Source organism: Lissotriton helveticus, chromosome 7 (genome assembly GCF_964261635.1).
Source record: "Lissotriton helveticus chromosome 7, aLisHel1.1, whole genome shotgun sequence".
Taxonomy (NCBI): domain Eukaryota; kingdom Metazoa; phylum Chordata; class Amphibia; order Caudata; family Salamandridae; genus Lissotriton; species Lissotriton helveticus.
This window is the reverse complement of record NC_136068.1, coordinates 5,052,222-5,067,307: the sequence shown is the minus strand read 5'-3', so window position 1 is coordinate 5,067,307 and position 15,086 is coordinate 5,052,222. Positions and strand designations below refer to the sequence as shown.

Here is a 15,086-nt window from a genome sequence, read left to right as displayed (position 1 = left end):
CATAGGGGGTGTACCCCTCTCTCCAGGTGCCCATAGGGGTGTGTACCCCACACTCCAAATGCCCATAGGGGTGTGTGCCCCCCTCTCCAGGCGCCCATAGGGGTGTGTACCCCACAGTCCAGGCGTCCATAGGGGTGTGTACCCCACAGTCCAGATGCCCATAGGGGTGTGTACCCCTCTCTCCAGGTGCCCATAGGGGTGTGTACCCCTCTCCAGGTGCCCATAGGGGTGTGTACCCCACAGTACAGGCGTCCATAGGGGTGTGTACCCCACAGTCCAGATGCCCATAGGGGTGTGTACCCCTCTCTCCAGGTGCCCATAGGGGTGTGTACCCCTCTCCAGATGCCCATAGGGGTGTGTACCCCTCTCCAGGTGCCCATAGGGGTGTGTACCCCTCTCCAGGTGCCCATAGGGGTGTGTAACCCTCTCCAGGTGCCCATAGGGGTGTGTACCCCACAGTCCAGGCGTCCATAGGGGTGTGTACCCCACAGTCCAGGTGCCCATAGGGGTGTGTACCCCTCTCTCCAGGTGCCCATAGGGGTGTGTACCCCTCTCCAGATGCCCATAGGGGTGTGTACCCCTCTCCAGGTGCCCATAGGGGTGTGTACCCCTCTCCAGGTGCCCATAGGGGTGTGTACCCCTCTCCAGGTGCCCATAGGGGTGTGTACCCCTCTCCAGGTGCCCATAGGGGTGTGTACCCCTCTGTCCAGGTGCCCATAGGGGTGTGTACCCCTCTCCAGGTGCCCATAGGGGTGTGTACCCCTCTCCAGGTGCCCATAGGGGTGTGTACCCCTCTCCAGGTGCCCATAGGGGTGTGTACCCCTCTGTCCAGGCGCCCATAGGGGTGTGTACCCCTCAGTCCAGGCGCCCATAGGGGTGTGTACCCCTTTGTCCAGGCGCCCCTGGGCCCGGGCTGGAGGGGTGTGTACCCCCGGGGTCAGCCTCGCTGCAGAGAGGTGAGGGGTGTGCCCCCCACAGTCCTGGCGCCCGTGGGGTTCGGCTGGAGGCCCCCCCCCCCGCGCCTCCACCAGACATGGCCGGATGGATCCAGTATTTTGGGACAGTGCTCCCTGGGGGCGGGGCCGGAGGCTCGAGGTGCTCATAAGGCCGGAGCAGCAGCAGCAGCGGCAGCACATCTGGAGGCAGCGGCACATCTGGAGGCAGCAGGTGGACTGAGGCTGAGCAGCGTCTGAAGAGAGGCAGCGCTCCGAGGCGGCTGAGAGGCGCTAGAGGCAGCACCGGAGCCAGAGAGGGGACCCGGGGACATGGCTGTGGAGGTGAGAAGGGCCCCGGGCCCTCCCTCTATTGGGGTCATCAACCCCCCCCCCCCCTCCCCAAACACACTGCCACCCCTCATCCCCACCTCACACATAGTGCTCACCCCGTGGGAAGCGCTCCGAGGCGGCTGAGAGGCGCTAGACGCAGCACCGGAGCCAGAGAGGGGACCCGGGGACATGGCTGTGGAGGTGAGAAGGGCCCCGGGCCTCCCCTCTATTGGGGCCATCACCCCCCCCCCCCCCCCAAACACACACACTGCTCTGTGCACGGATAGTGTGTGCAGCGCTAGGAGGCGGCTGAGAGGCGCTAGACGCAGCACCAGAGAGGGGACATGGCTGTGGAGGTGAGAAGGGCTTCCCCTCTATTGGGGTCATCACCCCCCCCCCCCCCCCCCCCCACACACACACACACACTGCTCTGAGATGCGCTAGAAGGAGCCCGGGTCATGGCTGTAGAGTCAGGCCTTGCCCCCCCTGCTCTGTGCGCGGCGGGGGTCTCCCCCCCACCCCTCCCCCGTAGCCCGGGAGGGGGTGATGGGGCCCTCCTCTGGGTCGAAGATGCCTAGAGAGGGGGGGGTCTGCACACCTGAACCCTTACGGGGGGAGGGGGTCCGTGTTAGGGGGGTGTTAACCCTTACTGGGGGTGGGGGACTGGTGACCCTGTCAAGGGCGGTGTAGTGGACACATTAAACCTTATAAGGGGGCCCTAGCCCATGTGCCCTGAAGCTCCTAGCCCGGGAAGCGCCACTGATCTGGGCCTACGGGGAACAACCATTACAACACCACAACGCAGTCATTGCAACGCACTACATTTACAATGCAGTCATTACAACGCACTACATTTACAACGCAGTCATTGCAACGCACTACATTTACAACGCACTCATTAGAACCAACAACCTTTACATTGCATGCCATTACAACGTAGTTATTACAACGCATGCCATTACAATGCATTATAAGGTACGAGTGTTACCCCTACGCTATCCAACACTTTTCTTACTGTTGGCCTAAAAGTATTATGCGTTGGGATTGGTATGCGCTGTAATGGAATGTATTGTAAATGTAGTTTCTAAAAATGCGTTGTGCTGGCATGCGTTGTAAAATCCTGCATTGTAATGGATGTTGCGATGTAAAACACGCGTGGTAACTTGTCCTATTGCGGCCTACAGTCACCGGTGACTCCCTGTGACAGTGATTTTTAAGTTTTTGGTGAGTTGCTTGGTGAATCTGTCCGATTCTTGTTATTTTAGGGGGGCATGACCCCCCCCCCCCCCCTGTTCGTTTCTCACCCTTTGCAGCGCGCAGTCAAACTGGTCACACATTAAACAACGCGCAAAGTTACAATTCGGGGGAATCCCGCGTTGCGCCGCATCCCTGAGCCGGAACCAGAAAGAGCAAGGGGGGGCTCAGGCAGGGCTTGTTCGGCGGGGGGGGGGGGGGGGGGGGGAAGACAAGGGGGGGCTCAGGCAGGGCTTGTGGGGCGAGGGGGCTCAGGACGCTCAGAGCAGAGACGGGGCTGAAACGTGTTCAGCAAAACTCGCCTCAGATTTGAAGAATTTGGCAAATGGACTTTTGTGCGGCAGGAAATCGATTCAAATCTGGGGGGGGGGGGGGTGACGACCCCGCAGCCCCACCTTGTGGTTCTGGGGCGATGTTTGTAAGGGGGGCGTTTTAAAGGGTCTGGTGACATCACGGGGTACCCTCGGGTGCGAGTTTAACAGCGTTGGCGGCGTCTCTGCTCTTAAGTTTATCTCCAGTATTAATGCAGCTGACGTCACGTGACGCTGATCTGTAACAAATGTGACCCCCCCCACATCGTGAGAGCGGTGCATTGTGGGTGCTGAGCACACGTGCCAAGGCAGACTCTGTATCACCCCCCAAAACAGGGAGAGCAGACCCCGAAACTGCCAAAGGGGCCGGACAGGACCCCTCTTGGTGGAATATAAGGTCACTTATCGAGAGGAAATGGAAATGCACCACTAAACACTAATGTATGCAAGAAAGCGCCAGATCAAGAAAAGTCCTTTAAAAACATCAGCGCTGCCTCGCTGCATCTAAAGACATATCCCTATCTTGTTTTATTCAGTCGAGTTAAATGCGTTTCATAAAGTCATACATATATTACACGCGTATTTCACACGTTGCCATGTTGTTTGGGCATCTTTTGTATCCTAAGATACACTCACAACCTTTACATTCCATATTTATACGAATAGCTTAAGTCCAAGTTATCACACAATTTAAAAACCATCCATAAAAACAAACTAAAAGGAAAGAAATGATTGACACCGGCGGGGGCGCCCCTACTACCTGAGCCGGGGGGGGGGGGGGCTCCGAGGGCGTCTGCGCTGGGATTGTGTGTGCTGGACGCCGGCCTCTGGGCGCTTGCCCCCCCCCCTCCTGCTCTTTATGGGTTTGATTTCCCGAACGCCTTATAAAGCTCCAATCCGCCCGCGGGAGTCGCAGCGCTTGCTGCGCAGTGCAGGGGGGGGGGGGGGGGGGCGGGGGCGCAGTGAAGCGTCAGTCTCAGCGGGGGGGGGGGGGGGAGAGACCTTGTGGGGGACAGTCCTCACAGTAGCGTCATAGATCAGGCAGGCCTTGTGGGGCTGGTATATAGGATGGAGGGGGGCTCAGGCAGGCCTTGTGGGGCTGGTATATAGGATGGAGGGGGGCTCAGGCAGGCCTTGTGGGGCTGGTATATAGGATGGAGGGGGGCTCAGGCAGGCCTTGTGGGGCTGGTATATAGGATGGGGGGGGCTCAGGCAGGCCTTGTGGGGCTGGTATATAGGATGGAGGGGGGCTCAGGCAGGCCTTGTGGGGCTGGTATATAGGATGGGGGGGGCTCAGGCAGGCCTTGTGGGGCTGGTATATAGGATGGGGGGGCTCAGGCAGGCCTTGTGGGGCTGGTATATAGGATGGAGGGGGGCTCAGGCAGGCCTTGTGGGGCTGGTATATAGGATGGAGGGGGGCTCAGGCAGGCCTTGTGGGGCTGGTATATAGGATGGGGGGGGCTCAGGCAGGCCTTGTGGGGCTGGTATATAGGATGGAGGGGGGCTCAGGCAGGCCTTGTGGGGCTGGTATATAGGATGGGGGGGGGCTCAGGCAGGCCTTGTGGGGCTGGTATATAGGATGGGGGGGCGGGGGGGGGGGTCAGTCAGGCGGGATCTCTGAGAAGCATGACATGGGTGGTTGGGGGGCAGTGGGAAGAGAGGGGGGGCTTGTTAGGGGCGGTCACAGTACACTTTTGGAACGAGTCAGTGGCCCCGGTTCACAGAACGACCTTAGACCCAATCCTAAAGGTAGCGCCGCCCGGTGTTCACAGACGTCAGGAGTCCGAAGCGCCTTCTGTGAACCCCGGGCGGTGGTGGGTTTAGGATTGGGTCTAAGGTCGTTCTGTGAATCGGTCCTGCGGGTTCTGACGGCTTCGGAAGCAGGGAGCCGTGCGTGAGCCGTGCGTGAGGCATGCGTGACCCGGCAGACTCGCCCAGCCTCCGCACCCACCGACCTCCTACAGCATACAACCCCAGGCCACGCCCCTCCTCATACACAGGGAGGTGAGTGAGGAGCAGGGAGGGGAGCGTGAGGCGTGCGTGAGGCGTCTGTGAGGTGTGCATGAGCCCTGCGTGAGGGGTGCGTGACCCGGCAGACCCGCCCAGCCCCCGCCCTCACCGACCTCCTACAGCATACATCCCCAGGCCACGCCCCTCCTCATACACAGGGAGGTGAGTGAGGAGCAGGGAGGGGAGCGTGAGGCGTGCGTGAGGCGTCTGTGAGGTGTGCATGAGCCCTGCGTGAGGGGTGCGTGACCCGGCAGACTCGCCCAGCCTCCGCACCCACCGACCTCCTACAGCATACATCCCCAGGCCACGCCCCTCCTCAGTCCTCATACACAGGGAGGTGAGTGAGGAGCAGGGAGGGGAGCGTGAGGCGTGCGTGAGCCGTGCGTGAGGCGTCTGTGAGGTGTGCATGAGCCCTGCGTGAGGGGTGCGTGACCCGGCAGACCCGCCCAGCCTCCGCACCCACCGACCTCCTACAGCATACATCCCCAGGCCACGCCCCTCCTCATACATAGGGAGGTGAGTGAGGAGTAGGGAGGGGAGCGTGAGGCGTGCGTGAGCCGTCTGTGAGGTGTGCGTGAGCCCTGCGTGAGGGGTGCGTGACCCGGCAGACCTGCCCAGCCCCAGCCCTCACCGACCTCCTACAGCATACATCCCCAGGCGGCCACGCCCTCCTCATACACAGGGAGGTGAGTGAGGAGCAGGGAGGGGAGCGTGAGGCGTGCGTGAGCCGTCTGTGAGGTGTGCGTGAGCCCTGCGTGAGGGGTGCGTGACCCGGCAGACCCGCCCAGCCCCAGCCCTCACCGACCTCCTACAGCAGACATCCCCAGGCCACGCCCTCCTCCTACACAGGGAGGTGAGTGAGGAGCAGGGAGGGGAGCGTGAGGCGTGCGTGAGGCGTGCGTTAGCCGTGCGTGAGGCGTGCGTTAGCCGTGCGTGAGCCGTGCGTGAGGCGTCTGTGAGGCGTCTGTGAGGTGTGCGTGAGCCCTGCGTGAGGGGTGCGTGACCCGGCAGACCCGCCCAGCCCCCGCCCTCACCGACCTCCTACAGCATACATCCCCAGGCCACGCCCTCCTCATACACAGGGAGGTGAGTGAGGAGCGCTACAGTGACGTCAGAGGCGCTACCTCTATACGCAGGGGCGGGGCCCAGCTCTGACGTGTTCATGGGCACGTGCCTCGGTGTCCCTGATTACATCACATGGTACCTGCTGCGGCCTTGACGTCGCATAGTCGTCCACTTTGCCCTTGATGACATCACAGCGCGCCCTGCTGGGCCCCCATGACATCACATGGTGCCTCCCCCTCCTGCCCTGATGACATCCCCTGGTGCCTCCCCCTGATGACATCACCTGGTGCCCCCCTCCTGCCCCTGATGACATCACCTGGTGCCTCCCTCTCCTGCCCTGATGACATCACCTGGTGCCCCCTTCCTGCCCTGATGACATCACCTGGTGCCTCCCCCTGATGACATCACCTGGTGCCTCCCCCTGATGACATCACCTGGTGCCCCCCTCCTGCCCCTGATGACATCACCTGGTGCCTCCCTCTCCTGCCCTGATGACATCACCTGGTGCCCCCCTCCTGCCCCTGATGACATCACCTGGTGCCCCCCTCCTGCCCTGATGACATCACCTGGTGCCTCCCCCTCCTGCCCTGATGACATCACCTGGTGCCCCCCTCCTGCCCTGATGACATCACCTGGTGCCTCCCCCTGGTGCCTCCCCCTGATGACATCACCTGGTGCCCCCCTCCTGCCCCTGATGACATCACCTGGTGCCTCCCCCTCCTGCCCTGATGACATCACCTGGTGCCCCCCTCCTGCCCTGGTGACATCACCTGGTGCCCCCCTCCTGCCCCTGATGACATCACCTGGTGCCTCCCCCTCCTGCCCCTGATGACATCACCTGGTGCCTCCCCCTCCTGCCCTGATGACATCACCTGGTGCCCCCTCCCGCCCTGATGACATCACCTGGTGCCCCCTCCTGCCCCTGATGACATCACCTGGTGCCTCCCCCTGATGACATCACCTGGTGCCCCCCTCCTGCCCCTGATGACATCAACTGGTGCCTCCCCCTCCTGCCCTGATGACATCACCTGGTGCCCCCCTCCTGCCCTGGTGACATCACCTGGTGCCCCCCTCCTGCCCCTGATGACATCACCTGGTGCCTCCCCCTCCTGCCCTGATGACATCACCTGGTGCCCCCCTCCCGCCCTGATGACATCACCTGGTGCCCCCCTCCCGCCCTGATGACATCACCTGGTGCCCCCCTCCTGCCCTGATGACATCACTTGGTTCCTCTCTATCCCACTCTTTCAGGCTCTTTTTCTTAAAAGAGTGCTCCCCCAAAGATCAGTTCTGGTGGTCCCCACCTGCACCAACCGGCTCAAATTAAGCACTGCTCCGTAGTGTGCCCACTGACATCTCCGAGTGTCCCGCCTTGCCCCTGATGACATCATCACTGCAGGGCAGCTCCTCGGGGGCCCTGAGCTCCTCAAAGCTCCTCCTTGACCCTCCCCTGTTCTTCCCTTCCAGGATCTGCCCGAGATCTACACCGTGGAGGCTGCTGGGAAGGATGTCTCCGCCGCGGAGAAGCCCCTCAAGCTGAAAAAGAAAGAGAAGAAGGACAGAAAAAAGGTGGAGAATCTGAAGAAGGAGCTGGAAATCGTAAGTAGATGCAGTGCCCCCCCCCTCCCCTCCCCCTAAGGCCCCCGGCTGTGGTGTCCAATGACTGTCAGCTAAGACTGGGGGCGCCAGAGAGACCCCATCTGAAGAGAGACTGAGGGCACGCTGTGCAAGGAGAGGCCAAGGATGGTCTGTGCAAGGAGAGGCCAAGGATGGTCTGTGCAAGGAGAGGCCAAGGATGGGATGTGCAAGGAGAGGCTTACTACCATTCCCCCGGGGCAGAGGCTGCAGCTGTGGCTGGTCATCCCCCCCCCATGGAAGGCGTTCACACTGGTGGGGGCTGGGGGGGGTTGGCCTGAGGTCCAGGGCTCACAGGTGGGGGCTGGGGGGGCTGGGGAGGGTTTGCCTGAGGTCCATGGCTCACAGGTGGGGGCTGGGAGGGCTATGGAGGGTTGGCCTGAGGTCCAGGGCTCACAGGTGGGGGCTGGGGGGGCTGTGGAGGGTTGGCCTGAGGTCCAGGGCTCACAGGTGGGGGCTGGGGGGGGGGGTTGGCCCGAGGTCCAGGGCTCACAGGTCTGTGCTTTCCATTGCAGGACGACCACACCTTGTCCCCGGAGGAGCTGGAACAGAAGTACGGGGTCAACATCGAGAAGGTAAGCCTCACAGCACCCCTCAACCTTGAAGGATTGGGGTCACCTTTCCATGAGGGCAGCGAGGGCCCCTGGGCACCTCCACATTTGTTGGGGAGCCCATTACCTCTCAGATGAGACAGGGGGCGCCCCCCTCTGGTGCTCTCCCCTCTTGTGTGACTGACTCAAGATGACAAGTGATGGGGGGGCACAGAGGGAGGACAGAAAACACTGAGGGGGTGTGGGGGGGCACAGAGGGAGGACAGAAGACACTGATGGAGTGTGGGGGGGGGCACAGAGGGAGGACAGAAAACACTGAGGGGGTGTGGGGGGGCACAGAGGGAGGACAGAAGACACTGAGGGGGTGTGGGGGGGCACAGAGGGAGGACAGAAGACACTGAGGGAGTGTGGGGGGGCACAGAGGGAGGACAGAAGACACTGAGGGGGTGTGGGGGGCACAGAGGGAGGACAGAAGACACTGAGGGGGTGTGGGGGGCACAGAGGGAGGACAGAAGACACTGAGGGGGTGTGGGGGGGCACAGAGGGAGGACAGAAGACACTGAGGGGGTGTGGGGGGCACAGAGGGAGGACAGAAGACACTGAGGGGGTGTGGGGGGGCACAGAGGGAGGGCGGGGCAGAACACAGGGCCTGGGCCACAGAAGGAATACTGAGGGGGTGTGGGGGGGCACTGAGGGGGTGTGGGGGGGCACAGAGGGAGGGCGGGGCAGAAAACAGGGCCTGGGGGACAGAAGAGACACTGAGGGGATGTGGGGGGGCACTGAGGGGGTGGGGGGGGCACTGAGGGGGTGTGGGGGGTCACTGAGGGGGGTGTGGGGGCACAGAGGGAGGGCGGGGCAGAGCTCAGCACCTGGGCACCGATCTGAGAGTAGTTTTCTGTTTCTTTAGGGTCTCAGTTCAGAGAGGGTCCAGGAGCTGCTGGCCAGAGATGGCCCCAACAGGCTGACCCCCCCCAAGGGGACGCCGGAGATCGTCAAGTTCGCAAAGCTGATGGTGGGGGGCTTCTCCATCGTCTTCTGGATCGGCTCCGTCCTCTGCTTCATCGCCTTCGGACTTCAGTACGCGCAGGACCCCACCACCTCCAAAGACAACGTAAGAGCCGCCACCTTCACCCAGAGGCCTGCCCCCCTCACCCTCTGCCCCCCTCACCCTCTGCCCCAGAAGCTCCCTGAGGCACCCTTTTACACCTTGAGTGGCACTGCCTTCCTTCTGTAATCAGCCCTCACATACCCTCCTATGCCCCAGAATGTCCCCTCTTTCCTTCCTCTTCTACCCACAGGACAGTGGGTCTCACCCCCCCTTCACATCTCTGGCTATTGTTGGTCATTATTTGATGTCAGTTGTTATCTGAAGCTGCTCGCCTCTTCCATCCGCCGCTCTGTTGTGGTTGGTTATTGTTGTTTTATAGTGGTTGTTTTCTTGTGTGGCTCCACTCTTCATCCTCTGCTCTGTTGTGGTTGGTTATTGTTGTTTTATAGTGGTTGTTTTCTTGTGTGGCTCTACTCTTCCCTCCTTCGCTCTGCTGTGGTTGGTTATTGTTGGTTCTCTTCTTGTGCGGCTCCACTCTTCCATCCTCTGCTCTGCTGTGGTTGGTTATTGTTGTTTTATGGTGGTTATCTTCTTGTGAGGCTCCACTCTTCCCTCCTCCGCTCTGCTGTGGTTGGTTATTGTTGTTTTATGGTGGTTATCTTCTTGTGTGGCTCCACTCTTCATCCTCTGCTCTGTGTGGTTGGTTATTGTTGTTTTATGGTGGTTATCTTCTTGTGTGGCTCCACTCTTCCCTCCTCCGCTCTGCTGTGGTTGGTTATTGTTGTTTTATGGTGGTTATCTTCTTGTGTGGCTCCACTCTTCATCCTCTGCTCTGTGTGGTTGGTTATTGTTGTTTTATGGTGGTTATCTTCTTGTGTGGCTCCACTCTTCCCTCCTCCGCTCTGCTGTGGTTGGTTATTGTTGTTTTATGGTGGATATCTTCTTGTGTGGCTCCACTCTTCATCCTCTGCTCTGTGTGGTTGGTTATTGTTGTTTTATGGTGGTTATCTTCTTGTGTGGCTCCACTCTTCCATCCTCTGCTCTGCTGTGGTTGGTTATCTTCTTGTGTGGCTCCACTCTTCCCTCCTCCGCTCTGCTGTGGTTGGTTATTGTTGTTTTATGGTGGTTATCTTCTTGTGCGGCTCCACTCTTCATCCTCTGCTCTGTGTGGTTGGTTATTGTTGTTTTATGGTGGTTATCTTCTTGTGTGGCTCCACTCTTCCATCCTCGGCTCTGCTGTGGTTGGTTATTGTTGGTTCTCTTCTTGTGCGGCTCCTCTCTTCCCTCCTCCGCTCTTGCTGTGGTTGGTTATTATTGTTTTATGGTGGTCGTCTCCTGGTGCTGCTCCTTTCTCCCCATTTCCTTCTTGTTGTGGTTGGCTCATTCTATTCTCATCCTTCTCAACTCTCTTCTTTTCTCCTCCAGCTGTGGTTGGCTATTGTGCTCATCGCTGTGGTAGTCATGACGGCTCTCTTCGCCTACTACCAAGAGGCCAAAAGTACCAATATCATGGCCGGCTTCAAGAACATGGTCCCGCAGGTATGGCTCTTGTCCGCTTGAATCTGTGTGCGGAGTGTGCAGGGGGCAGCTCAGAGGGATGTGTTTATGTTGTGGTAGCAGAGGCTGTCAGAGGGTGCGCTCAGAGGTGGCCCCCAGGCTAGCGGCAGCATCAAACGCTCAGTGGCGGTGACTGAAAGGTTATCCCCCTGGTTCAGGGTGGCAGGAGGGCGTCAGTGGGTGGTGGTGTCAGAGGTGGTAGCCTCAGGCTTGTGGCTATTTAGCTACTGTGGGCCTGAGTCACAAAGGTAACTTACACTTTGAGTAAGTTTACACTTTTGAGTATGTTTCCTGCGTTTCACTATTCACAAACTGCACTCTTGTAGAAACACACACTTTTGAAGGAAGACCAGCTCTACGCATGGCTACCACTGGAACTGCAACACCCTCCAACAGAAAACAAGGTGGAAGGGAATTCAAATAAAATCCCATAGGAAATAATGTTAAGGGAAATCATTTAAAATAGGCCAAATAAAAATGATATAAATTAGTGTTAATATATATATATATATATATATATATATATATATATATATATATATGTATATATATAAATATATATATATATATATATATATATATATATATATATATATATATATATATATATATTTATTTCTTTATTTACTTATTTAATTTATATATATTACTTAGTTATAAAATATTCAATAACCCATAAATTAATGTTAAATATATAAAACGGTACATTATTATTTAATTCTAGACTAATTAATAACCTGTTAAATAGGTAACTAAATGTTTTATAATTAAATATGCACAATTTGTATATGTTTTAGCTATTTGAAATAAAGTAATTCAATTTAACATCATTTCCTATGGGGTTTTATTTTAAGTCCCAGGTGTTATTATTTTCGGGCGTTGCAGTTCGTGGTCGCCATGCGTAGTGCTGGACTCGCTACAAAAGCGCAGTTTGTGAATCAGGCCCTGAGTGTTTTGGGGTGAGCGTGTTAGGTGCCTTGGGTGATTAGGACAATGAAATATTAAAATGAGTCTTTATTTGTTGATTGACTGATGGGGAAGAGTCCTGACTCCTGAGCCCGCGCTCTTCAGGAGGCCCAGTCGGCAGAAGAGAGTGCTCTCTTGCAGAAGCGAGTGGTCTCTGGCAGAAGAGAGTGGTCCCCCACAAAGGAGAGAGTTCCGTTAGATGGGGGTGATCTCCACAGAGCACAGAAGTGTGGTTTTGAAGGATGAATGTCTACCAGTGGCCCTGGTCCCTGCCTTCTCATACCACTTTGGATTTTTTGCAGCAAGCCCTGGTTATCCGCGATGGGCAGAGGCTGGAGGTGCTGGCGGAGAACCTGGTACTGGGGGACATTGTGCAAGTTAAAGGCGGTGACAAGGTGCCGGCTGATCTTCGGCTGCTGGAGTGTCAGGGCTGCAAGGTGAGTACGTGGAGCAAACACCATCTCTGCCCATTGAAGGGGGCACAGATTGCCATGTGGCTGCCATTAATACATGGCTCAGTGCACAGGTTGTTAGAATATACTGTTGCTCAATCTCAGACTCACTCTCGCACTCACTCTCACTCTCATTCTTGCACTCATTCTCACACTCACACTCACTCTCACGCACACTCAAACTCACTCTCACACAGACTCACTCACTCTCACACTCATTCTCACACTCACTCTCACACTCACTCTCACACTCACTCTCACTCTCATTCTCGCACTCACTCTCTCACTCACACTCACTCTCACACACACTCACACACACTCACACTCACTCTCACACAGACTCACTCTCACACTCACTCTCACACTCACTCTCGCTCTCACACTCACTCATGCCCTCACTCTCACACACAGTCACTCACACTCACTCTTGCACTCACTCTCACACACACTCACTCTCACACTCACTCTCTCACTCTCTCACTCGCTCTCACATTTGCTTTCACACTCACTCGCACACTCACTCTCACATTCACTCTCACACTCGCTCTCACACTCACTCTAACACTCACTCTCGGACACACTCACTTTCACACTTACTCTTACACTCACTCTTGCACTCACTCTCACACACTCTCATACTCACTCTCACTCTCACACACACTCAATCTAACTCTCACACTGACTCTCACTCACAGTTACTCTCACTCTCGCTCTTACTCTCACACACTCTCTCACACTCACTCTCACACTTACTCTCACTATCACACTCGCTCTTGCACTCTCACACACACTCACTCTCACTCTTATTCTTGCACTCACTCTCACACTCACTCTCACTCACTCTCACTCACTCTCATACTCACTCTCACACTCACTATCACTCTCACACTCACTCACTCTCACACTTACTCTTGCTCGCACTCACTATAACTTTCACACTCACTATCACACTCACTATCACACTCACGCTCACTCTCACGCTCACTCTCATACTCACTCTCACTCTCACTCTCACACTCACTCTCACACACAGTACAAGAGCTGGTGGTACACTGAGGCCCAGGGAAGGTAAACAGGATTTCTCATGGTACCGGCTCGTGTTCCAGGGACAGACTGAGAGCAGACATGTATGAACTCCACCAGTGTCGCTGACAGAAAGTTAGAAATGCTTTGTCTTTGGTTTTGAAGGTTGATAACTCCTCGTTGACGGGAGAGTCTGAGCCTCAGCCGCGATCCCCTGAGTTTTCCCACGAAAATCCCCTGGAGACCAAGAACCTGGCCTTCTACTCCAGCACCTGCCTTGAGGGTAAGGACGAGGCCATCCTTTGTTTCTTTGCAGGGGAGAGAGTCTTTTTGTGTTCGGTTGGGCTGTGTTTCAGTTTTGAGGGGTCTCTGTTCATGACTTGGGGGTGTTCATGATGTGGGTTTTTCTCTAGGTTGTGGGGTTTGTCCTAGAGCTGATGTTGCAGGTTTGTGGATTCTAAGCCTCGTGTTTGGGGTGTGGTGTTGGGTGGGTTTGTGTCTCAGGGAGGGAGCTTGTCTTCCAGGTCTGCAGCCTGTGTTTCTCATCTGAGTGCTCTCTATGCCTGCTCAGACAAGCTTCTGTTTTGCCCTCAGGTGCTGCCAGTGGTATGGTGATCAACACCGGAGACCGCACAGTGATTGGACGGATCGCGTCTCTGGCTTCAGGTGTTGGGGACCAGAAGACCCCCATTGCTCTGGAGATCGAGCACTTTGTGCACATGATCAGCGGCCTCGCGGTGGCCGTCGGGGTCCTCTTCTTCATCATCTCCATCTCCATGGGCTACAACGCTTTGAATTCAATCATCTTCTGCATTGGCATCGTGGTGGCATACGTACCCGAGGGACTGTTGGCCACTGTCACTGTGAGTACCACGTCACAGACACAAAGGACTACATTTTCAATCTACCGGCCTCTGAAGGCCAAAATCAGGGGTGTGCTTTCTCCTTCTCAGGATCCTGCTACAAGCTTTCTGATGCTGAAGCGCCCAAGTGGCTCTTCTCCTACAAGCGGCTGCTGGCAGGGCTGGCCGTGTGCCCTCATACCACCATGGCGGCTGGCATTGTTGGCAGTGTGCCCTCTTGCCACCATGGTGGCTGGCAGGGCTGGGCGTGTGCCTTCTTCCCACCCTGTGCAGCTGCTAGCAGGGCCTCGCCAGCTTCATCATAAGCTCACGGCTGAACCTACCCAGCATCTTAAGCTCACGGCTGAACCTACCAAGCAGCATCATAAGCTCACAGCTGAACCTACCCAACTTCATCATAAGCTCACGGCTGAACCTAGCCAGCAGCATCATAAGCTCACGACTGAACCTAACCAGCAACATCATAAGCTCACAGCTGAACCTAGCCAGCAGCATCATAAGCTCACAGCTGAACCTAGCCAGCACCATCATAAGCTCACAGCTGAACCTAGCTAGCAGCATCATAAGCTCACGACTGAACCTAACCAGCAACATCATAAGCTCACAGCTGAACCTAGCCAGCAGCATCAGAAGCTCACAGCTGAACCTAGCCAGCAACATCATAAGCTCACAGCCGAACCTAGCCAGCAGCATCATAAGCTCACAGCTGAACCTAGCCAGCAACATCATAAGCTCACAGCTGAACCTAGCTAGCAGCATAATAAGCTCACGGCTGAACATAGCCAGCAACATCATAAGCTCACAGCTGAACCTAGCTAGCAGCATCATAAGCTCACGACTGAACCTAACCAGCAGCATCATAAGCTCACGGCTGAACCTAGCCAGCAGCATCATAAGCTCACGGCTTAACCTAGCCAGCAGCATCATAAGCTCACGGCTGAACCTAGCTAGTAGCATCATAAGCTCACGGCTGAACCTAGCCAGCAGCATCATAAGCTCACGGCTGAACCTGGCCTTCAGCATCATAAGCTCACGGCTGAACCTAGCTAGTAGCATCATAAGCTCACGACTGAACCTAGCTAGTAG

The 15,086-nt window shown here is 56.6% G+C and overlaps 1 protein-coding gene across 1 annotated transcript in view; it reads left to right on the top strand.

The window, feature by feature from the left end:
* The first annotated feature begins 1,356 nt into the window (after positions 1-1,356).
* The window catches only part of LOC144766557 (potassium-transporting ATPase alpha chain 2-like), a 39,561-nt gene continuing 25,831 nt past the window's right edge, over positions 1,357-15,086 (top strand). The window contains exons 1-8 of the mRNA XM_078650362.1: positions 1,357-1,466; positions 7,373-7,504; positions 8,056-8,115; positions 8,999-9,202; positions 10,565-10,678; positions 11,965-12,099; positions 13,303-13,420; positions 13,732-14,000. Of these exons, the coding sequence (XP_078506488.1) occupies positions 1,455-1,466; positions 7,373-7,504; positions 8,056-8,115; positions 8,999-9,202; positions 10,565-10,678; positions 11,965-12,099; positions 13,303-13,420; positions 13,732-14,000 (1,044 nt within the window). The 5' untranslated portion in view covers positions 1,357-1,454. The remainder of the gene's footprint in view (positions 1,467-7,372; positions 7,505-8,055; positions 8,116-8,998; positions 9,203-10,564; positions 10,679-11,964; positions 12,100-13,302; positions 13,421-13,731; positions 14,001-15,086) is intronic.